This window comes from Chinchilla lanigera, unplaced genomic scaffold (assembly GCF_000276665.1).
Source record: "Chinchilla lanigera isolate Chin_1 unplaced genomic scaffold, ChiLan1.0 scaffold00009, whole genome shotgun sequence".
In the NCBI taxonomy this organism is placed as follows: Eukaryota; Metazoa; Chordata; class Mammalia; order Rodentia; family Chinchillidae; genus Chinchilla; species Chinchilla lanigera.
The window spans coordinates 21,520,002-21,545,573 of NW_004955410.1; the positions used below are offsets into that span (position 1 = coordinate 21,520,002).

The 25,572-nt window shown below is 35.0% G+C and overlaps 1 protein-coding gene across 6 annotated transcripts in view; it reads left to right on the forward strand.

The window, feature by feature from the left end:
* Positions 1-25,572, forward strand: part of Hdac9 (histone deacetylase 9) — an 885,718-nt gene that overhangs the window by 473,690 nt on the left and 386,456 nt on the right. For 4 of the 6 annotated variants that reach the window (XM_005377344.2, XM_013510571.1, XM_005377345.2 and 1 more), the window contains 4 exons: positions 6,145-6,386; positions 10,358-10,508; positions 11,507-11,633; positions 13,887-14,008. In XM_005377344.2, coding sequence (XP_005377401.1) covers positions 6,145-6,386; positions 10,358-10,508; positions 11,507-11,633; positions 13,887-14,008 — 642 coding nt within the window. The remainder of the gene's footprint in view (positions 1-6,144; positions 6,387-10,357; positions 10,509-11,506; positions 11,634-13,886; positions 14,009-25,572) is intronic. The other 2 variants (XM_005377351.2, XM_005377350.2) reach the window with 2 other exon arrangements.

Consider the following 25,572-nt stretch of genomic DNA (forward strand, 5'->3'; position numbering starts at 1 on the left):
AGGGCAAGGTGGTGATGTCCCTGGAGTAAGAGAGAAGTGAAGGGGTTTTCTGGGCTGTAGCACCATTCTAAGTCCCAGACCCCCTTTCCAGGCAGGGACATCAAACAGGTGTCTTGGCGTGGCATACACAATGACCTTTCCAGTTCCTGGAAAGCTAGAGAAAACACTACTAAGCACCAGAGACGAACTTCCCCTTGGTGGATTCTGCACCCTGTAACGTCGAGAACAGCCCTGTTTTTCATTTTCTGTCACCCTCCCCAGTAGCTTTTCTCTGGAGACAAGCTAGAAGGTCCCATCCCTTGCTCAGTGTTCTAGAGGACTGACACAGACCCTCTTAGTATCTCAGGTTGGTTGCAGCTGGTATTCCAAAGGAAAATTCATTATCAGAAGAAAATGTAAACTGGTGTAGAAAATAAAGTCTGACTTCCTGAGGGATAAGCAGTAACAAGGAAATAGTGGTGAAGCTAGAATCCTAGACTCTCAGAAAGGTGGGCACTTTAGCAGAACTGCAAGGTTTTTCCAGGTGAGGCTAATGATTTCATACATGAGAGGATGTGATTCGGGCTAATACTATAATGCGCTATTTATGGACCTTCTTTCACCCCATACTCAAGACCACTTCAGTTTCTGTTCAGTAAGATGTAACCGTGAAAGCTGTACTTACATTAGCTAAGAACCAGTAGATAACCAGTAGAATTTTTTTGTTGTTGTTTGTTTGTTTTTTGTTTTGTTTTTTTCCGGTACCGGGAATCGAACTCACAACGTCATGCTTGCCAGGCAGGCACTGTGCCGCTGAGCTAAATCCCCAACCCCACCAGTAGAATTATGTACGTGCATACAGAGAGTTTGGTTTACAGTGACTTTAAACTAGATAGCCTTCTAATTAGTATTGGGTGTCACTAAATAAATTGTGCCTCACTAATTTTGGTCTGCTCAAAACAATAGGAAGGAGAGCACACCACAGAGAGAAGATGATGTTTATGGCACAACCCAGTGAGCTAGTGTCAGTGTACATCTTGATAATGATAAGCATTTCAGAGATGACATGGTAGCAGGCCCAAATACTTACAGGTTTCTAAGCATGAAAAGGCCGAGTAGAAAAAGCAGACAGATGATCAGAGCAATAATTGTTTCAACCCACATCTAGAAATTGTACATGTGTCCACTTGCTAGTGGTTGTAAACAACCATTCATTGACATAAAGAGTTCTGAGTAACGTTATTAATAATGTGTCCTGAGTTGTAAGCTCTGTAATTATGAATATTAACAGATTATTGAACAGAGTCCTAATTTTAGCAGTTTTTAACTAAATCCTTGACACACAAAAATTGATATTTAGGCAAATGTGATTGTTTGAGAACCTATATTTCAAATTCAACTGTTATGTGAACACTACTAACGGTGTTCACCCACAGTGATGCTTTTACATGGACAAGTTTGTGTGTACTTAAAATGTTTTTGTCTCTGGGATTTACAAGTTGTTCACTGGAAACTTACTTAAAATTGATAGCTTGTTGTTTGCATGCCAACTGACAAGGTAACAATGTCCTGTTTTTGAACACGGGAAGGTTCTCCCTGCTTACCTGTGACATGAATAACAGTAGTTCAAGCAAAGAACCAAGAAACATTCCTGCCCCTCTGATTCAAATTTTTAACACCCTTAAGAATGACAAAAAAAAAAAAATTTCTCACAGAAATTTATTTAAACTGAACATGTTACTTCAATAAAAATAATTATCATAAACATCTATATGACCTGGGATTTTGTTTTGATTTTGAAATGAGAGCTTTTGCAAATGCAAGTTTATTGAAAACTAAAGTCTCAATAAAAACTGCATCAGTTGATGCCTGTTAAATGGTAAGAAGTAACTCAAAGAAAAGCTGTGACAAATGAGTGAATAAAACTTTGTAAAGTGATAATAAATACAAGTTAATGTATATGTAGACATGTTCTGACTCAGCATTTGATGTATGAAATGAAGAATATGAATAATGTTTGCATTTACTTGCAATCTCAGACAAGTAAGGCAAGTCCTAGTAAAGCTAGTTATTCCGTGGTTCTTTTTCACTCATGGCATGAAGTTTTAAAACCTATTATAAATATGACATGATTTATTTATAACATGCTATGTTTGTTTCCATCACCTTTCTTCTAACTTACATACTTGAGTAATTTGCAAGGAATTTTGCATGTTCTCAAATAAAGAGCTCTGTGAGCAAAGATGATTCCTTTTACCGACTGTTAAAACTAGTGTTTAATTTTTCCTTTTAAAGTTGATTGTTTCTAATTATGATACATAACAGAGACAATGCCTTTCTTTCACATTATATGATTTGAAACTGACTGTAACTTGTTGAAGCCCTGTATCGTGTTATCATTCTTGCTTCTTGGGAGGCTTGTTAACCTGTCACAAAAGATGTAAGAAAAACCCAACATTCCTTTTGGAAGACGATGAGCCTTTGTCACCCACAATGCAATTAGTGCTAAAAATAGAAAGAACAGCTATGATACGAGTATGATTAGACCAAGATGAGCTATTGTCCAAGTAATAGGAGCCGATCCAGCAGGCCAAAGATGACCTATACTGAGCTATCAGTTTGCTGATTGCCATTTCTTTCTGAGTTTGATGAAATATTCATGCCTTTGCTCGCCTCTCTGCAAGCACTATTGATTTCTTGTATAAACGCTGCTATATTTAGTCTAGACAAATGGAATGTGGATTGCTGCTGAATAAATTGGATGAAAGACTGGGATCTTGCCTGCCGCTTTCTTTCAGTCTTGGGCAATTATTTATAATCAAGAGCAGTTTTTGTAAGTTGAGGGTGATTTTTCACAATTTAGTGATTAGTCTCTGAACAAAGGCAAGCAGTTAGACACAATCATTTCTGTTGGGATAGCAGGGTAAGAAGTCAAATTACCCTTTGAGGTTTAGAGTAACTGTTTCAGAGAGTTGTGGGTTTTTTTTCTTATTTTTTTAGAATTTTTAGGGGTTGGATGTTTGTAGTATATTGATAATAGAAATGCCTAAAGAAGAGACCCTGGGGTATTTGAATATTCACATTTCTCTTCTTAGGGTAAAATTCTGACTTTCATATATTGGGATTTCCATGTAAAACCTGAAGGCTACAGTTTGGCCTTTTTAGTGTAAATATGGAATATATCATTAACAGCCATGGCTTTTCGTTGGAATTATATCAGCTCTTTAAATTAATGCTCAAAGTCTCATGTTACTCCAGTGTTCCAGAGTCTAAAAGTCTCTCATTGGGCATTGCAGTAAGAGATTTTTAGAGGACATCATTCTCATTTGCTTTCAGAATCATCCCAATTATCTCCCTTCATTTCACAAGTACCAGATTTTTATTTTTTTTTTTATTTTTTTCATCCCAATTATCTCCCTTCATTTCACAAGTACCAGATTTTTAAAAGATGCTGTCCATCAAACTATAATTTGTTAATGAATTATTTTTCCATTTTCTTTAAAGTGTCACATGCAATACCATCAGTGCAAATTTCTGATCAGTATATTGAAAAATAAACTGTGTTTTTAATACCTCTATCTGCACATGGACATGCAATGCAAATGACATGTGAAGACATTTAATGCTTTAGTATTTTAAGCCTTTACATCTATAGATAGGATTTCTGTCATGCTTTTGTAACTCACAGAAAATATTTCTTAAATCCACATGGAATATTAACTTTGTAGGAGCTGGAATCTCCAAATCTAAGATACGTGCAGTAGACAGAATGTCAGCTGCAATTTTGAAGAACACAGAAAAGTAGAAGAGAAAGAATCAGTGATATGTTCTTCCAGATTGTACACCTCTATATCACCAGTCCTTGCTATTAGAATTCACAGAATATTATGATTAAAAAGCTAAGTGTAATATGTGCTTACTTAGTGCTGAGACTCTGTCTTAAAAAAATAAAATAAACTACTAAGTCCCAACATTGAGAATGTAGCTTGAGATTTTAAGGGACACAGCAAATGTGTATTGACAAAATTAATTATACTTAGGTATTTTAAATTGTTATTGTAGCATAAATGTCACATTTATTCCTTTTCTCTTAATGTTATAATAGCATTTTTAATGTTTCATAAATATTATTTTTAAAGGTTGCATATTTTTCTACCAAATGGATGTGACATATTTTACTTAGACATTTCCTTATAGTTGATGATTTCAATTATAGTACAAATAGTAGTTCAACAAATGACATGACACTGAATTGTTTTTTCTGCAGTTCTGTAGTCTCTGTAAGATACATTTCTAGAGTTGTAAAATGTGAATCAGATGGTAGAAATATTTAACACATCTTGATACGTGTGACAAATTTGATTTTGTGGAAGTTTTATAAAAATTGGCAGTGCCACTTGCAATAAATAATTTGATTAGGTACTTAGTCTATAAAATGGGTCATTTGCACACAAATATATGTATATACAGGAATTATATACATACTACTTAATAATTAGATATTGATGTCTTACTGTACAATTTCAATCTCTCTATTACTGAAGGTGATTTTCAGTTGCTGATTTGTATACTCTTATTCTCTAGATGTTTTGTTGCTTTTTATTTTCTAATTTTTAGGGAAAATCGTATACCATTTCATTTTCATATTTGCTCCATATATTTTTGCTAGCCACTCATCATCATTGATCATTAATTTAAATATATAGAATGCTTCAATTTTCATGTGACAAAAACACAGCAAAGTGTTAATTGAGGGATGTGCTTTGGTCTCTCAGTACGTCGAATGAGTGATCTCACTTAAGCTTTCTGATACTTTCATTGTTACTGACAGTGTAATTATTTCCATTTTGCAGGGAAGGAGCGGAGGCCTAGTGTAGTTAATAACATCCTCAGGGCTCTCCAGGTACAAGGACAGGAACCAACATTTAGATATTAAAGCAGAGCTTAAAAACTTGCAGCCTGTCTGTCAAAGTTGACTTACAGGTGACAGAACCATTTTGTTTGGTTCCCAGGATGTTTAGATTTTTCAGATAAGTTTTCAGTTAATAATTTGGTTATTTCCATCTTTGCTGGGTCTAAATTTTTTACCACACCAATAATTGTTTAGATCTGAGTAGTGGCTTCCTTCTTTGGAAGAGCCACACAATCCAGTTTCCCTAGCAAAATTCCTATTGCCTTTAATTGAATGTGTTTCACTTAATTACAAAAACTTTCCCAGTTGGTATAGATAGAGGTCATACTCAAAATATTTAAAAACCACTTAGATGTGGATATTGGTCAATCAGAAGGGACACCAGCCCTAAACAAGTAGTATATCTGGTTATCTATCCTGTCTGTGAGCTTTCCTACTTAAGCCATTCCTTTAGGAAGTGGCGTGTTTATCTGCTTGAAGTTGTACTAAGCATTTTATATACAATATCTAATTTAATTTTTATAACTTTAAATATAATCTTCCATGGTTATTCTCATCAACTCTTTCTTCCCTCAATAGCTAGATTAAATTCTTACTTTAAGTTTCCTCATACTTCTGCCTTGTTTATTTTAGGAATGAGGTTACTGAGATAGAGTTGATTACTGTTTAAAAACCTGCACTTAGAAAGTTGGCTACTTTCCCTCCTTGACGTTTGGATTTGGCATCATTGTTTTGGTTAGTCACTGTTTCCCCCATTTTGGTTTACAGATTTGTATTCTTTCTTGGCATACTCCTGCAAATACATTACATTATATGTTTGACTTTTGCTAAGGTACGATATTACTTCTGACTCTGATTATTTAAAAATATTAATACTTTCACAAATGTAGTTGTAATAGCTCTCCTACATATGGCATCTTTCCCTTCATAGTGTTCATTTGTTGGTCTCAAGTTGACTTAATTTTTTTAAAGGATCCAGTGAATAATTGAACTTACTTCTTTGAAAAGCGGAAATGTAAGGATTTTTGGTCAGAGTATGCATTGCTGCGTGAAAATCAGCATGTGAGACATTTATCACAACTGATGTGCAAAGAAGACTTTTAATCATTATTGAAAGGAAATTTCATGTTAGAATCATTGACACACCATGTTTTGTATAGGTACATTGTCTTTTATTTTTTATTTGTCTTTAGTTCTGTGTGCTAATTTCCAATCTTCTATTCCCCATGCTCTCTTTTCTCCCGGATTTCCAGTGGATGTGAAGTCAGAGGTTCCTGTGGGCCTGGAGCCCATCTCACCTCTAGACCTAAGGACAGACCTCAGAATGATGATGCCGGTGGTGGACCCTGTCGTCCGTGAGAAGCAGCTGCAGCAAGAGTTACTTCTTATCCAGCAGCAGCAACAAATCCAGAAGCAGCTCCTGATAGCGGAGTTTCAGAAACAGCACGAGAACTTGACACGGCAGCACCAGGCTCAGCTTCAGGAGCACATCAAGGTAGCAAATATTTCTTTGTCTAGGACCTTTTTAGTCTGGGCCTCTTCACCATGGCATGGGTGTGAGACATACGCATGGGAGCACTAGCGGGGAAGTTTCACTGTGATTAAGACATAGATGGATGGCTTGAAGGGAATTGTGATTTTGTCAGTGGGAACTTTGGGTAAGTACCTGCTAAACACCTACTTTGCTTCTTAGAGAAGCCTCTACTACTTCTATTCTTAGCTATAGAATCACTAGAAGGGAATAATACTGTAGCTTACCATTCACTTAGGTTCTCTTCTGTGTGTTTGCCAAATCTTCTCACAGTCAAGAGCCATGAGCCTGGCAAGGCACATTTTAACTTTCTAAAGGATCTGCATATCGTATTTAGCAGAAAGGATAAATTAATCATCTCATATAAACAGAGAAAGCCTTCTTCTGTTTTTTATTTGTTTGTTTGTCCGCTTTTGTTTTTTGTTTGTTTGTTTGTTTTGTTTGTTTTCCGGTACCGGGAATCAAACTTGTGACCTGAGGCTGGCCAGGCAGGCACTGTGCCGCTGAGCTAAATCCCCAGCCCCCTGTTTGTCTGCTTTTAATCTCTGGTCAACAAGTGGATGCTCTGGATATGCCCTGATCTTCCTTAGAGAGAAAAAATACAGTGATGTGTATTTCCAAAATAATAACATAAAAAACTGAAGGAAGCTTTATCACATCTTGTTGGAGACTATAGATAAGAATTTATGGAAATGATTTTATGGGTAGTTGAAAGTTGGAGGTGTTTAAATTATTTCAGAAGAAAAAAAAAATATATATATATCTCCCAGCATTTTTAAATGATGTCCCACTTATTACCGATTTATTGTATATGCATCTGCATACTTCTTATTTCATTTGTATCCTCATTGGAAAATATTAGTTTTGTTTATAAATTTTCTAGCTATTTGAGATATTTAAAATCAAAGATCTTCAAATTTGATAAAGTAGATATTTATTTGATTATGACAGTAAAGCATGTATTTACAGTAAAAATGTTTATATCTAACTCCATTAACCATAATATAAATACATGATAATTTAGTATAATACATTATATGTTATGTTGTATTTTATTTAACTGTTTTCTAGGTAGTTTATTACTTGGGTATCAAACACAAGCACACTGATGTGGGGTTAATAAAAATAAGTAATCTTTGCTAAATCATATAATTTTACCACATCAATATTACAGTATCCAAGAAGATAAAAATTCTATCTTCTTCCCTATGTTCTGTGTTTTACAAGAGAAGGCCTATATTGTCTTAATTTCCTAAAATCAGTTTGATATAAAATACATTTTTCTTTTACTACTGAACTTCACTAAAAGAACTCCTAATATATTTGTGTTATTGATCTATAAAGTACCTTAAGAAGAGTAAAAATTTTCTTTTAAGTCCCTTATGAAGTCAGTGACACACAGATACATTTTGAAGTAGACTTCATTTGTTCGTAGGCATATCTTTTCATGCTTGCTAAAGTACTATTTAGTTTAACTTTGTTTTTTTTTTTTTTTTTTGATTTTTTCTCCGGTACCGGGAACCGAACTCACGACCTTGCGCTTGCAAGGCAGGCGCTTTGCCGCTGAGCTAAACCCCCAGCCCCTTAACTTTGAAACAGTAATAGGAGTATTTGTGTCCAGATTGTGTACTCCAGTCTTCCCAGGCATGTTATGATGGCAATGATGCATAGAGAGAATCAATATACTTTACCATAAGGAACTATGTAGTTGTCTTGCTACTGTATGTGGGTCTTGTTTTCTTTAATACAGAGCAATGCTGCTAACTTAATAGTATTATTAATATAATTTATCTTTGGTACTTTTTATAGCTATAAGATTAATATAAATTTTTTAGAAATTAATTTAATTTCACTCAAATGCTAATTATAGCAATTAAATAGTTCTGTGACACGAACAAAATGATATAGTGGATTTATTGACATCTGGAAAATGTTAGAAAAGAGGGTCTGAAGAGAATAAGGAGGATGAGACAATGAAAAAGGAAAATTTAGCTTTTAACTGACGTTTCCAAAGTAATAAGTTATTTTCTCAGAAGTTGAAGTCATATTTAAAACTTCCCCTTAAGATTTGGAAGCAGTTTGCTCTTTCAACTGTTTAATTTTGTGTTACTTTCTATAGGTAAGGCTAAAAGTTGATGCCTTTGACCTTTGATTAGATTTCAGATGAGGAAGACAGTGCATGATGTCTTAACTATATTAGCTTTTTGAACCTCTGGCTTTAACAATCAACATCTGTTGAATTAGATGGTCTTATGCCATTTTTCCACATAGTAAACCGAAGAAGACAGAAATAATGTAACTTTCCAAAGCTACAAGCCTGTAAATAGTTGCTCCAGCATTTGTAGTCTTTGTTTTTCTCCAAGGCTCCTAAATCACCCTGCCTCATTTATGGTCCAGAACATTTGAAAGTAAAGGGGTGAAGTTTTCTTTCTTTTATTTTTCTGTACCTCACTCCTGCAATGTTTGTAAGAGTAGTAGCTATGGTAATTAAATCATATGCTTTTCTAGATTTCTAAGAGAGATTAAACTTCAATTGCATTGAATCTTTGGGTTGAAGTGCTGAATCTGTGTAGAATTCACGCTAAAACAGAATTTAAGCAGTCATGTATTTTTAGCAACAGTAAAACATCTGAAAACATCCATTAAGGGACTGATATATCGGCCAGAATGCCAAAGATTTTAAAACGGAGAGTAACCAGAGTGCTTCTAACCATATCCTTTGGGAGTAGTGAGTCTGCTGTGGCTGACCCACAGAGGTGCCTTCCTCTTGCCCCAGAGTGACCCTGATGTCATTCCTTATGGCTTTCTGTTTTTGTTTCTGTTACTATTTGCTATAAAATTCAGAATTTTAAGTGCTTATCTAATATAAAGGAGCAAAGCATGCTTTCGTTAGTTTTGATTGCTATAGATAATAGTAGGAAATGAGTATGGTTCACACCAAATAACTAAATGTTACATGCATTAGGAACATGTGATGTGAGGGAGATTTTCCTTTTTCAAACCTATGAAGCACCAAGGCTCTGAGTGGTTTAGTGACTTGTCCAGGTCTCATACCTAGTAATGTCACAGGCTAAGTAGGACTCAGAGTCTTTAGTTATTCCTTGCTGGGCAGTTACTATGGTCTATAGATATATACTTCTCAGTCTGGAAGGAAACTGACATCTCCAGATAGCTACTAAGATACTTCATATTCATGTTATTCATCTTTTAGAAGAAGATTCAAGGAATTCACAAACCTGAACAATTTTGCATTAGAGAGTAGTTTTATGTAAGTGATTTCATTTGACCAGTGTCTCTAATCATAAGGTTTCGTGTATTAGATGAAAGATTAAAGACTTGCTATTTTGAAAGAAGAACTTATTGCAGATGTGTAGCTTGCCTAAGTCTATTGAAAAATGCTCTCTATAAGGTTTTGACATTATTAGCCTGCATTCTATTTCAGGTAGACTTACCCCAAATTAACTCACATCTCGCCCTTCTATTCACCTTGATAATTTCCACACCTATTCCCAGGGTAAGAATGGAGAATCTCCATTGTTTATTTACTATGTGAGAGACTATGTAAAGTAGACTTCTGGGCAGTGCCTGCATTTGTGTGTTCATATATTTCATATGTATCAAGGGAAGTTGCTAAAAGAGATAAAAGTTTAATCAGCAGAAACTATAATATCTAAATGGATTTATTAATTAGTTTTGCTCATCAGGCACAAGAAGCATAGTTTCCTAAATCTAGCTTGTTGGTGATACTGAGACCATCTTGACATGAGTTGCTTGTCTTCAGATTTCAATAAGTTTTTTTTAAAAAAAAGTGGGTAAAAATATAAACTAAATACAAACAAGTTCCAAAAGCTCCTAACATTTCAGTTTTGCTCAGCCAGTGATAACTATGAAGCTTAAAGAAATTGCACACTCTCATGTCTTTCTCTTCTCGCAAGTTGCAACAGGAACTTCTAGCCATAAAACAGCAGCAAGAACTCCTAGAAAAGGAGCAGAAACTGGAGCAGCAGAGGCAAGAACAGGAAGTAGAGAGGCATCGCAGAGAACAGCAGCTCCCTCCTCTCAGAGGCAAAGATAGAGGACGAGAAAGTAAGAGGCACCAGGGTAAAAGATGGACTCTCTTCCCTCATCTTTAGCGGATCAACATTCAGAAAGAAGCCTGAGAATGAGTGGAATGAAAGTTGTCAAAAAACTGTCTGTGTTTAATAAAAAGAATAAATTATAGACTCCAATGTACTGATCTTACATTTGCATACCAGCTCTCTTTATTCAGTCTGCAAGCATCCAAAGAATAAACGTAGTATTGACAAAGATGCGAATTCTTGTTCCTTTAGACCTACAAAATAATGTCATACAAAAGCTATCTAGTGTAAACTATCTTGATTAATAATAAAGTTATGCCCAAATCTCCTCATTATTCTTTCCTTACTCCTGCCCAAGTAATAACTACTCTGTAAGTCATGCCTTGCCTCCACTGAGCTCCTGCATCCTTAGACTGGGAAGATTTAAGATAGAACACTTATAAAAGAACCATCCACAAGAGGGAGACAGATCCAAATAATTCTACTGTACTAGGCCAGTTCAAACTCAGGTCGAAGCAAGCTTTAAAATTTGATGATCTGAACTGCAATTGTCGGTGATATTTATTTGTTGAATGCTGAAAGGGATGTTTTAAAATGTTATATTTTTTTAACCTAGAAATTCAGAAAATACCATTTTACTATATTTAAGGGATGTAATTTACTCCCCAAGAGTCCTGATTTTTAAAAAATGTACAGTATTTTGTTCCTCACCAGTATTTTTTAAACTTGAAATGAAACTAATAATGTGGGAATCCCCTTTCTGAAAAAGCCATTAAAGAACTCACTGAAGTTCTTTTGAAAATTGGCAGTTAAATAATAGTTGCAAAGCATCACAATGCCATTTTCTAAAGCCTGTTTAGACTCTACTTTCTTTTTTTTAATAGGAAAACTCCATGTGCTGTGAGCAGTGATATAACAAGCCATTTACTTGTTAAATATTCTAGAGGTGTGAGAGCACACAACTCACAATCAACATCTGTTTTGGTGTGTGTGTGTGTGTTTCAGGGGCAGTGGCAAGTACTGAAGTAAAGCAGAAGCTTCAAGAATTCCTGTTGAGTAAATCAGCAACGAAAGACACTCCAGCTAATGGAAAAAATCATTCCGTGAGCCGCCATCCCAAGCTCTGGTACACGTATGTTCAGTGTTTGGCTGTTTTTATTCTCAAGGTTAAAGAGCGCATGTTCTATATTTAGCCATCTCGGGTACAGATCCCAAGACTGCTGTCTCTCAGCTGCGTGGCCATGGGCAAGTTCCTTGAATTCTTTAAGGATCCCTTTCCTTCTCCATAAAAAGAGGATAATAACAGTACCTGCCTTGGAGGGTTGTTGGACGACCCTATAAAAAAATGTTACATACAATGCAAGAGTTCACTGATTCATGGGCCCTACTCCCTGAGCTACATCCCCAGCCCAGAGTGTATTATCCTGAGGACAAAGAAGTATAGATGTTCATTGTTGAATGGTTAACTGACAAATGGGTTACAGCATAGACATTAATTTGTATTTTGCATTTTTTCTATTCTCAGATGGTACATGTGATATCTATACATAATTTCTAAATGTTTGGCAGATTGTGATTTGATTTGATTTTACTTGGCTTGCTATAAAATGGAAGTCGGAGCTATTTTTAGAAATCCAAATGATTTTGACTGAACTAAATAGTTAAAAGAAGGAGGAAAGGAACTTAAGATAGGGAAAGAAAGGGAAAAGAAGGGGATAGCTAAAATAAACAAATCTAAGTCTTCGGGGACAAGTTTACCCCTACCCATGACACTTCATTTCTTCCTACCCAATAAAATAGTAGTTTGGCTTCTAACACACGGGCTGACAACATGATACGCTGTGATATTACCGTTTATGTTCTCCTGTCTTACCCAGTCCAGTACAGAGATATTATATGGTACATAGTTACTCTTTTATAAAATATGAAGGATCTGGTATTTTTAAAAGCCCGAGCAAAGCACTGATAGGTAAATCATATTTGAATAATAGGTTAATAGATAATGGCTCTGTTCCTCTCGTAAATGTGATCTCTGAATGACTAAGGGATTTGCCATGAATGTATTTTTAAATTCCTCAAATCATCCAGGAAAGGAAGAAATAATTATTACATGGAATCTGGAGCATCTCAGAAGTTTTTTTAAAATAGTTACTGAACTTATAAGTCTATTTTATAGATACCTGCCATTTTTTGCCTTAACAAAAAGGTAAACAGGCAGACTCCAGATTGTTTTACAGATTTTTACAATTTAATTTCTGTCCTACATGTTTTTTAACTTGGGAAGCCAACTTCTAAAGGGTTTTAGATGTTTAATCAATCTTACAAAATACTTTAGAACAATTTTGTTACTTAAAATTGCATTCACAAATTATAACTAGTTCATAATGCCTTCCACTTCAAGCTGTACATGTGCCCATCATTTTTTAGAAATATATAATTTTTTAATGAAAAACTACTAAATTCAAATAAGCTATCATTTAAAAATTCTTTGCAGTTCTCGAGTATATTAGCAATGATTCCCACATGTTATTTATCAAACCTTTCTTGTTTATATGGAATTGAACTTCAGGTAATCATAAATTATTAACTTATGGAATCTGAATTTTATCCTATGTTTGGTAGTTATAAGTAGATAAGATACTGTTAAACTAGTTAATTATTGAGAATTTCTCAAGCAAATAATAGTAAAATAATTATTGTCTTGGTGATATTATGCATTGTTCATTGTCTTCATTGTTTTGAATATTTGTATGTGTTTGTATTATTGAGTAGTCTGTTTAGTTCAGTAGCAGAGGCGTATCTTTTTCAGTAGATTCACCCAGGAAAGAGAAAAAAAATTAAAATTAGCTTCTTATTGAGGAAGAGTGTGATCTCTATTCCACATCTTTGGAACTGTTACAGAAATCAGAACACTTGAGACTTTGGTGTCTTTTCATTAAACAAGCTACCCTCATGTACTTGAATGTGTTGCCTAGAAATTTTTAAAAAGGAAGCCTTTGTTTATCCTTCCCTTCATCTTGGTTGTTCTGGCTTGTTGTCTGTAAAGGATACAGGTGATGACTTTTCATTAATGTGGCTTTTGAGGAAACATACCCAATAATCTCAGATCATCAGAAGCTCAAGAGCTTGGTAAATTCTCACTTTTAGTGAACTTTTCTATGTGACTATAAGACCAGAGACATGGTAGGCATTCTTAGGAATCCTGTGTCATTGCCCAACATACCACTGTATGAACTCAGGTCCATGAGGCTGTGGTTTGTATACACTAAACAGAAAGAACATAAACACAGCTGAGGCACGTGTACTACATGTGCAACTGATTATTGCTGACCAACGTGCGGCAAAAACTCCAGCATCAATGATGAACCTCCTTTGCCTTTTGTAGGGCTGCCCACCACACATCATTGGATCAAAGCTCTCCACCCCTGAGTGGAACATCTCCATCCTACAAATATACATTACCAGGAACTCAAGATGCCAAGGATGATTTCCCTCTTCGAAAAACTGGTAAGCTGATTTAACAAGAACCTCAATTGCTCTTCCATACTATACCTACTTTCATTCTTCGTCCTCAAGGGAAAAGTCAAAGGATTTTAAATTATAGATGTTAGACCCACCTTTCCCCTCCCCAGCACAAACAAGCATGTGCACACACCGCATGCACACACAAGCACTCCTTACTTATTCCTTAATCAGTTGGTTTGTTCTGTAATCAAAGTGCCTTTTTAAATAGTTATATTTGATTCTGAGACAAATTATTTTCCTGTTAGGAACAAAGGGTAGAATAAGGGACGATGTGAACTTGATTCTCAGAAAATGTAACTGTTTTCCATGAGTAAGGCCTCTAGTTTCCTCCACTAGCTGTTGCTCTTCTTGGTTTCAACCACTGACTACAGAAGCGCCAATAATGAACATTTTCTTGCCTGAAAAATATTTTTTCAATCCTAAATTTTAGTTGGTTCTATAGCGAAAATGGGAAAGGCCAAGGCTAACTCCTAAGTGGGTTGTCTAATCCCTCTTGGATTATAGAACTGAGAAAGAAGCTACGGCCCTAATGATTCTGTGTATAAGGTGTGATCAAACATACAGTGAATGCGTACTTAAAAAAACTGTAAATGTCACATTGCCACTAATCTTCTCCAAAATATTCCTCCTTACTTCACATCCTATTCTCGCTGCTTTCTGAAGCAGTTCTGGAAAGCTTTCATGAATGCCTTCAGTTCTGCTATTCTGGCTGCCTTGGTGTCCTGAATAAATTCAAACCATTTGCTTGTGATGGTCATTTTAACTGTGGGGAGGAGCCAGCAGTCACTTGGGGCTCAGTCTGCTGAATTAGGTGAACGAGGACACACCATGAGTTTTTACGAGCTGAGCTTTCCATTGGGTGGGACTCAGCCGCAACATTTACCATATTTTTATCATACTTCATAAAGACAGCCAAGAAGGAAGACTTCTACATCTGCTTCAGAAGCTGACAAGAACAAGGGGATATGAATGTCTGAAGCAAGAGGATGTGTTTCAGAGCGGGGGTTAATTCAATATATCACTGTATATTTTGATCACACTTTACAGTTATGTTACAATTTGTTTAGGCAAATCAGCATAATAAAGCTTTGTTGGGAACTTAATAAATAACCTGAAAACTCTAAGGCGTGTACTTTTATCCCATCTTTTTTTTTTTGCATACTCTGATACTTTTACGTTTAATTTGTTACATGCTCTTACACTTCAATAAACACATGTAAACATTAGCTAGATATGTTGTACTCACAAGTAGCATTTGGGTATGCTAAGTTTTACAGTGTTTGCCAAATACAGTTCTTTAGAGATAATTGTTAATTTAAAATTTTTTTATACCCACAATTGATCTGAAAAGGTATTCGTAGAAGACAGTGTAGATTACTGAGTTTTACTCAGATCTACTTGAAGAAGTATAGATAGCTGTAAATTTGTATATAAAATCTACAATTTGATGATTATTTCAAATTTATCTTCATTTTTCCAAGCAATTTTGAGTAATTAAAATAGATACCAATTATAAAAACACATGCTGAAGTTATTTTCCGCCATATAATTTAACGGTAGCATAATGAAGATTTAAAAACAAAAACCATGAATTAGAATTTATGACCTACTGTCTACCTCACATTGTACAAGGTACTGGGAAAAGATGGTTGGGTATCACAAAGCAGTCTGTGCCTTTTTGTTTTTATAGCCTAAAGATTTTTGTATTTCTAAAATGATATTTGTAGTTAAATACTTCAATAGAAGATTATACAAATGCAAAAATGACTTGAGTTTCATGTAGGGCATCAGAATTTCACACTATGATATACAAATCGTATTGCCTTTCTTATAAATAAACTTCTCTGGGATAAAAGGAAGAAAACCAAGAGTGAGCCTCGATCTATTTCTAAAACAGGAGTATGGTTTATGAAAATTGATCCGTAAAGGACATGAGATTTAGAATGTGGGAACTTTGATCTACGGCCTTGACATTTAGTTATAGCAGTGGCGTGTGTAAGAGCTATTGAGACAGAATATGTGAATATTGTCCCAGGTCTCAGGGCAGTGACTGGCATCCAGGACCCAAGTAATCCCTACAAGGAAAGAAAATACGGAATCCTCTTACAGCAGAGGGTTACTGATGAGTGATATAGTTACATTTACAGAGAAAGGCTTCTATCCTGCTGAGCACACAGGCTTGAATATATTCTTAACACTGGGAGATTGAAATCTCACTGCAGAGCCGGTACTCTGTTTAAAAAGTGACATTTGGGACCAGTAAGCATTCAGAAAGAAAATATGATCTTTTTTAAAACTTAGGGATAAATTACTAAAAATTCATACTTTGTATCCTACTGTTTCCATGAGAACAGCTTAGGTTTTTCCTCTGTGAAGAATGAATAACAAGTTGTTAATTTATTCTCACTGAAATTCTCAATCCACAACAAAACTCAAAGAGAAATCCTGCTCAGGATATATGTTATGCACCTTTATTCAAATCTGTGTAAATACGCAAGACGTTTTTTGTGCATGTTTATGTAATATTTTATAATAGTGAAAATCCCTGGCCTTTTCCAGTGATATATTTTCTGTGTTAGCCCAGTATTTCAAGTTTCTTCCTTCTATATTGAAAATCTGATATTTATGAAGTGTCAGGCTGTTGATCTGTAGAATGAAACATTTTTAAGCGTTGTAGCAATAAAGTTCTTGAATAGCTGCTAATACTTTAATATCTCTATAGGGGTTTCAAAATATTCCTAATTCAATTCCCATTGTCTAAGAAAGTATGATATAATTAAATCCAGATGTTCTTTACATGCTATACAAAATACTTAGAGATAACCTTCACTAATTACAAATAGGCAGACCTCTTCCAACTCTTAGAAATACGATCCGTTTGCTATATTGCCAATTCTATTGTGAGATAATTTAGACATATATTTGCACTCATTAGAAAAGCATTGAAATATTTTGAAATAATATTTTTTACTTTAGCACTTGTCTCATTTCAGTGACTTAAAAGTCATAACAAAAAAGTAAACAATAAAATTTTACCATAATAAAATGTAGGTGATGATTGGAGAAACTGCTAATAGTGTTTGTATATAAAGCCACGCCGTGTTCAGATGAATCTAGAGTAGTATCATACCTCACATAGCAAAAATACCAGCGCAGCTATTGTAAATTCATGCTTTGCTCTTGGTGCCAGATTATTAACCTCTGTTGTCTACTTGAATTTCACTGCACTCAATTTTAGACTTAAAAGATACTGTTAAATTAGCAGACCCTATCTTTTGTTAATACTGCTTTTAATTTTAAGTCAACATCATTGCTGAGTTACTTACATGACACAATTTAAGGGGATGAAACTGTAACCTGGGTAAGAAATTCCAATGACCTTAAGTTGATTAAGGTAGCCCTGGGGTGTCCCCTAAGCAGTAAGCACAATTTGGAGTCTCTCTTGACCTTTAGGCACCTCCCCCAGGAGTGACAGCTCAGGAACAGTGAACTACAGAGGTCTCTTTGGCCCGCAGAAATCTGACCTTTGTCATGCAAAATGGACCTTTACTTCCTTCCCCTGAGGAGAATCATCACTGACCCAAAAATCTGGACCTTGGAGAAATATCAGAATAATACTAATGGTTCACTCTCATCATGCCCATTCCTAGTTCACTTTAAATGTAGGGAATAGGGGTCTGTTGCTACTTTCACAACAATCAAAGGCTTTACATAATTGTATTGAAGTTGAGAATAACATATTGCTTTTAATTTTTGTATTTTTTGCCTACACTTAAAGTAATTCTTCCTGCTAGAATTTTGCCCTGTGGTTCCTTTTGCTCTATAACAGATGGATGTGTGGATAGGAAATTTGGAAGAGTTTAATGACCTTGATGCATGGGTCCAGGTACTGTTATAGCTGTAGTACGTAACTTATTCTCCTTATAGAGTACACTGCTAGACTGGCAATAAACTGTAAAGTAGGGAAAGAAAGCTTCTGGGTCCATGCACTTTTGAAATAGTACGCATTTCTCACAGAGATACTACTGCATACGTAGTGACTTTGAACTGACCTTCAAAACCATTTAATTTGGATTGTGTTCCAGTATGTGCATGTTTCATAAAATATTATGGTAAAAAATATCTAGAGGTTTTATACACCATTATGTAATTGAGGTCTCACTCAGTGAACTTTGCCTTTCTTTGAATCTTACAGCCTTTCCATTTAATGCTTCTGAACAAAAATGAGCTGGCCGGGTAGATTAACCTCTTAAAGTGAACAAACCATATAAAGCTTGGCTTGGGCTAATAAGGCTGTTGCAGCCCTACTGAAATATTCATTTTAATGGCCAGCAACACAAAAATAAGACTCGAAGATGGAATGGGTCCAAACATAAGTTAAGGTTTTGGAAGGCCAATGGCATTTTCCACTGAGTAAATTGGAAAGGAGGCAAAGATGAGATATATAGCTTTATAAATCTCCCTTCGGTGTAGCCATCAGCAGTTATGTTGTGGTACCTTGGTGACGCATTCAAGTTATTGTAATTCAAAATGAATACATGGAGATTTTTTATAAGGCCTTAAAATCTATTTTATCCTTTGTCCTCTTTCCTTCTCTTTCTCCTTCTCCCTCTCTTTCTTTTCTCTTTCTTTCTCCCTCTCAGTCTCTTCCTCCCTCTCCGCCATGCAAACTCTTTTTTCTCGTAGTACACATTTTATAAACCCATGGAGGTACATAGTTCTACAAAGGTAGCACCATAATAGCACTTATGCTCATAAAACCTTTCCTCAAAATCATATCCCGGGTTGACAAACACTGGAACATTTTCATATATTTTGGTACTCTTAGTTTTGTTGTGATGAATCTTGCCTGATTTACACTAGTTTTCCAGGTACTGAGAATGATGCAGTGCTATGATGCAGGCTTTGAATCTATGCTTTGAAATCTCAGGCTGAAGATTTGGGTAATGTAACTTCTCTAGGCTGTGATTCCTTCACCTGGAAAATAGGGATAATGTTGGTTCTTCATTTATACAGTACATGATATGTGCTCAGCCCTCAAAATTATGCCTAAGATTCAGGGAGAGCTTGATCTTGACTTTATGTTGTAGTGGCTAAGGAGTAGTTGTATTTATTTTCATTAGATCAAAATGAAATATTTTGTTGTGGAATGTCATTTTAAAGTCTTATATACTTTATTTTTCTCAACAAGTAGACTGAGGACAAACTGATAAATGTTTTCAAGGACAGTAATGTGTGACTTGTAAAGCTAACATCACAATAGGAATAAAGATTTTTAATTTTGCACATTTTCTTTTATTTCAGAGTCCAGCGTGTTGTCCAAAAGTAACAGAAAGCTTGTTTCATTTCTTTACCATATGAGGAGCTCTAATTGATTCTCTGTGCTTACTAGGACCAAACTGAGTATTAATTTCTGCTTGACTTCTTTTTTAAATTCATCACCTTTACTTTATGGAAGCGTTTTAGATTTACAGAAAGATTGAGCAGAATTCTCAGATTAATACCCTCCCACATTATCAATACACTTTGGTATGAGCCATTATGAGGACATTATTATTAATATCATCCATTATTTACATTGAGGATTATCTTGTGTAGTTAAGTTTTATGGTTTGAACAAGTGCATGATGTCATTCCATGTATCCACCATTATAATGCAGAATAGTTTCTTTACCTTAAACATTCCCTGGGCTTAACCTGTTCATCCCTATCCCATTCCATCCCTAATAAGCAGTGATTTTTTTTGTGTGTATTGTTATTGTCTCTATAGTTTTGTGCCCTACAGGAAGTCTTATAGTTAGAATCATACTGTCTGTGGCTTTTTCAGAATGGCTTCTCTTACTGAAAAATACACATTTAAGATTCCTCTGTGTCTTGCAGCATGTGGTGGCGCATGCCTGGAATGCCAGCACCGAGGGCTGGTGAGGCAGGGGGATCGCAAGTTTGAGCCCAGCCTGGGAAACTCAGTGACTTAGGGAGACACTGTCTCAAAATGAAGAATGAAAAAGGGGCTGGGAATGTGCACTTGGGTTCCACCCCAGCAACACACACACACACACACACACACACACACACACACACACAAATCCTCCATGTCTTTTTATGGCTTGAAGCATATCTAATGTTATCACTGCATAATACTCACTGTATTGATGAATGTGTGGATAAACAGTTTATCCATTTACCTACTGAAAGACATTTTACTTTTTGTGATTATGAATAGAGTTGCTATACATATTTTTGTGCAGGGCTTTTTGTGGAAATATTTTCATCTCATTTGGGTAAATATTTAGGACTACATTAGCTGAATCTTATGGTATAACTGTGTTTATTTTGTAAGACACTGCCTATCTTGTCAGCTGTAGTATTTTACAAATATTTTCCCCCAGGCTGTGGTTTTCTTGATTGTCTCGTTTCACAGCACAGAAGATACTAATTTTAATAAAGCTAAACTTATCAACATTTTCTTTTATAAATTATGTTTTTAGGCATTATATCCAAAACTAATTGTCAAACCCAAAGTCACAGATTTTTGTTTGTCCTGTATTGTCAAAAACACTTTTACAGTTCTGTGCTTTACACTTAGATCTATAATTCATTTTAATTTAATTTTACAGAGAGGTATAAGGTCTTTGTTTAGATTCCTTATTTCTCATGTGAACACAAATTTTGCCAGCAGCATTTGTCAGAAAGGTTGTTATCTATTTTCCACTCAATTGCCTTAGTTCCATCGTCAAAGACCAGTTTATTAATGGCCTCTATTCTGGTCCATTGCTTTGTCTGTTGTTTTCCTGAGCCTCTGTCACATTACGTTGATTACTACAGTTTTATAGTGATTCTTAAAGTTGGGTAGTGTCACTCTCCTAGTTCTTCTTCACTGTTATTTTGGCCAATCTGTCTTTTTCTTCCTTATAAACATTAGGATCTGTGTTGTTAATAATCACCAAATAACCTACTTAGATTTTGATTGGAACTATGTTGAATCTATAGATCAATCTGGGGAGAATTTTCACCTGAACAATATTAAATTTTATCCATAACACAAATAAGTCTCTTTCTCTTTGGAACTTTGGTTACTTTCCTCAAAGTGTTGTAGTTTTCATCATGTAGAGCCTACTGGCAGGCTGTGGATATAGCTCAGTGGCACAAGAGCCTGCCTGGCAAGTGCAAGGTTGTGAGTTCGATTCCTCGTGCCCCCCCCAAAAAAATATAGATCCTATGTATAATTTGTTAATTTATAGTTATTTCATTTTGTGATATAAATATAGTCATAGAAATAATATATAAATATGAATAATATAAATGTCATTGTGTCTTGCATTTCAAGTTCCAATGGTTTGTTACTGGTGTACTGGAAGACAGTTGACTTTTTATATGAACCTTGTGTTTTGCATGGAGTGTAGCTGAGCATTAGGCCCTTTGCTTCAATCCTCAGCACCAAAAAACAAAACAAAACAATAGAACCTTATATATTGTAGAACTGCCAAAGTAGCTTAATAGTTTCAGGAGTTTTGTTGAGATGTTTTGAGATTTTTCTACATACACAGATAATCACATCATCTGTGAACAGAATTATTTATTTTCAGTCTGTAGGCCTGCTGTTTCCTTTTCATGTCTTACTGTATTAGTTGGGATGTTCAGAAAGTGCCAGATAGGAAAGGTAAGAGGGACATCATTGCCTTGGTACCAGTACTAGCAGAAATGCACCTTTTTTCCTCATCAAATAAGTATGGTGTTAGCTGAAGATTTTATGTTTGCATTCTTTATCAACTTGAGTTTTCTCTTTTTCTAATTTCCTAAGAGTTAAGGATTGATTCTCATCAAATATGTTTGTATATTAATTGAAATGCTGACATGATTTTTGTTTTTTATCTGTTTGATATTATGGACTACATGAACCAGTTTGCAAATGGTGAATTGGCCCCTTATGTTTAGAACTAATGTCACTTATTTGTGTGGTGTAATTCTTTTGTACATTGTTGCATTTCATTGATAATTTTTGGAAGATTTTTGAATCTTCAAGAGAATGTTCATGAAAGATATAAACACATGGTTATCTATTGCTGAATATACCTATGTTTATCATATAATAATGCTAGCCTCATAAAATGACTTGGGAAATATTCCTTTTTTTCTCCTTTCTTGGAAAGATTATACCCCATCTTTTGAAATTTTTATTAAAATTCACCAGGGAAACCATCTGGAAAGTTATTGATTCCATTTTTTTTTTCAGTAGATGGAGACTTTCAGATTATTTACTTCTCCTTTTTGTGATTTAGCAGTTTGTGTTTTTCATAGGAATGGTTAATGTCATGTAAATTTTTAAACTTGTGACCAAGGAGTTATTCATAGTATTGCATTACTGTCCTTTTAAGATTCATGATTTTTATTTGATAAGTTAGTAAGAAAAATAACTTGGGTGTGTGGTGCATACTAATACATTGGGAAACTGAAGCAGGAGGATCACAAATTCAAGCCTAGCCTGGCCAAGTTAGCAAAACTCTGTCTTAAACAAAGTATGAAAGAGCTAGGGATATCTCCCAGTGTGAAGGCCCTGGGTTCAATTCCCAGTACTGCCGAACAATAAAATAAGCAAAGTAAAATAAAATAAAATAAAAACCTTACCTTCATCTATTTCTTCCTTAATATAGATCAGAGTTTCTGACGTATATTCTTTTCATGGCTGGTGAAAAACTTATTTTAACATTTTTATTGCAATAGTGATCTACTGACAATAAATTCCTTTTACTTTTTGTTTGTTTAAGAAAACCTTCATTTTTTTTTCCTTCCTATTTGAGGGATAATTTTACCCAATACATATTTCTAAATTCATATTCTTTTTTGCATGTAACACTTTATACACTTCACTAAACTCTTCTTGAATGCATGGTTTCTTAGAAGAAATCTAATATTCTTAACCTTTCTATTCCGTAGAAAAAGTACTCCCTTCATTTTTGAAAAATCTTACTCTGGTTTTCTGTAGCGTGAACATGATCTGCCTATATATTGTTATGTTTGTCCTCTTTCATGTCCACAAAGGTCCTTTTTTCTATTGATAGGTATTTGTCATTAATTTTGAATAATTCTCAGGCACTATTACTTCAGATCTTCTGTTCTCTTCTCTGTTGTAATTTTGATATTCCCATTAGGTGTAAATTATACATCTTTTAATACTACAAGATTCTTAGATTTTGAGATAATCTCTTCCATTGCTTAAATTCTTTTCCTTCCCCCTCCCTCCCCCCTCCCTCCTTCCTTCTTTCCTTCTTTCCTTCCTTCCTTCCTTCCTTCCTTCCTTCCTTCCTTCCTTCCTTCCTTCCTTCCTCTCTTTTTGGGAGTGAATAACATGTCTCAAGGTCATTGATTCTCTCCTCAGCAATGTCCATCTGCGTATTAGCCCATCAGTAATACTCATTTCAGCTTCAAGGCTGCTGAAAAACTTGTTTTTGCACTTTTTTTGCAGTGCAGGTCTACTGGAAATAAATTCTTTCAGTTTTTGGTTGTTTAAGAAAATCTTTAGTTTTTTTCCCTTCATATTAAAGGGATGATTTTTACCGTGCTTTATAATTTTGTTGACAGCTGGACTGATGTGTTGGAAAATAGAAATTGTGTAGTTATTCCTTTGGTGTGAGGTTTTATGTTAATCTGGCTGGAGCTAGGCTCTGTCTAATGTTTGCTATAGCTGTAGATGCCAGAGACCTTGGTTTCTATGAGGTGGAATTAGCTAATTGCCTTTTTGCTTATCTCAGATAGGCTGTATAAAATATTTTTCCTTGGAGGTCATGCTTTTATTATGAGAAAATGATCTGGGTACATGTATTAGTCAGCTTTCTCCTTGGCAAATACAATACCCAACGCCCATAGTTTAAAGGAGGAAAGATATCATTTGCTCATGTTTTAGCCCATGAAAGACTGTCCCCAAAATGTTACGGCGGAAGTGGGTGGTGGAGCAACTGGCTTAGTTCATGGAAGCTGGGAAGCAGAGCAGGGGAACAGTGAGAGAGAGGCACAGACAAGGAACCATACTTAGTTCCCATCTTATTTGTACAGATACTGAAGCTAGTGACTTTTCCTCCTAGTAGGCGCATGTCAACTGAATCTCTGTATTTTGCTGTGCCTCCAGATTTTAGAGAGTTGGTTTGCCCTGAGGCCTGAATTTGTTGCTAGATCTAGGAAAATTATTTTCCGTTTTAGTTTATTCAGCTTTCAGGTTGTTGCTAGAATGAGGTTAAAAATTTTCAAAGCAGATATGATGTTGACTCCTATAATGCCAGAACTCTGGAAGAATGAGGCAGAAAGATAGCAAATTCCAGCCCAACCTGAGCAACTTAACAACTTAGTGCGACAAAATAAAGTAATAGGCAGGGGATATACCTCAGTATAAAAGCTAGTACTGAAAAAAGTTTTTTTTTTTTTTAAGCTTTTCACATGTTAGAAGTGAACCCAAAACTTGTTATTCACTCTTAAATCTGTAGCGCATAAAAAATAAATTTTAAGATCCTAGTTTTTCAGTTTTTTGAGGTGATACAGTCACATTTGAGCAATATTATTTTTACAAATTGATGATCATAGATCATTTTTAGAGATTAACATCAGCAAATGACTCCTGCTCAGCTTGTCATGATCGTTTTTGGAGGGAATAACATATTTTATGCTAAATACTTTCACCTAGTGATTCAATCTGTTTTTTAATTCTGCGCTTCATTTATGTGCCATATTATTCTTTCCTTCTTAATGGCAATCAACAATTGGCTGAAGTTTGTTATTTTAAAAATAAGTTTCAGAAAATATTGAATTGGAACAGGTATAAACCATGCTGTAAAGCAAGATTTGGGAATCACAAGAACTTTTTGTTTCCTGTATTGAGCTTATTTTTTCTCATGATATCCAACCCACGAGATCTGATAAACCAATAAAACCAAAATAATAGTTAATCCTCCCCAAATTAGAAATATCAGCTTATTAAAGTAAGATTGACTTTTTTACTTTTGGAGGAAGGCTTTTTTATGAATTTAACCATTTAGATTATGAAAAGTTAGTAGTTTTAAATGCTATATATCATTTCTAAGATGCTCATTTTTAAAACAAGCGTGTCTAAAATCTGAATGGGCCTAATGAATACTTACAGTTCGAGAAATATTTTAAAGGTATACAAGGTAATCGTGCATGTTATAATTGATTACTTACTCAAGAACTGAATGTTTCAGAGTATAAGATTTCTTGTGATAGAGGAAAATACGGATTTATAGTATGTAATTTTTCATTTTAAAAACAGTAATCATACTAGAACTTAATATTCTTAGAATTGTTAATTCAGAAATTAAGTGTGGTTAGGTGAGAATCAATGAACAAGGTGATTTAAACTGCACACTTCAATAAAGGAGAAGATGGTCTCATTGTACACACACTTAGTGTGACAACTAATTATAGCAGAGTGCAAGAACCTGGTGTGAATTGTGTGGTATTTATTTAGACTTGTAAGAACTTTGAAAACATGTCTCAAAGTATTTGCTTATAGAAGAACTAGTGTGAAAAGCTCATGTATC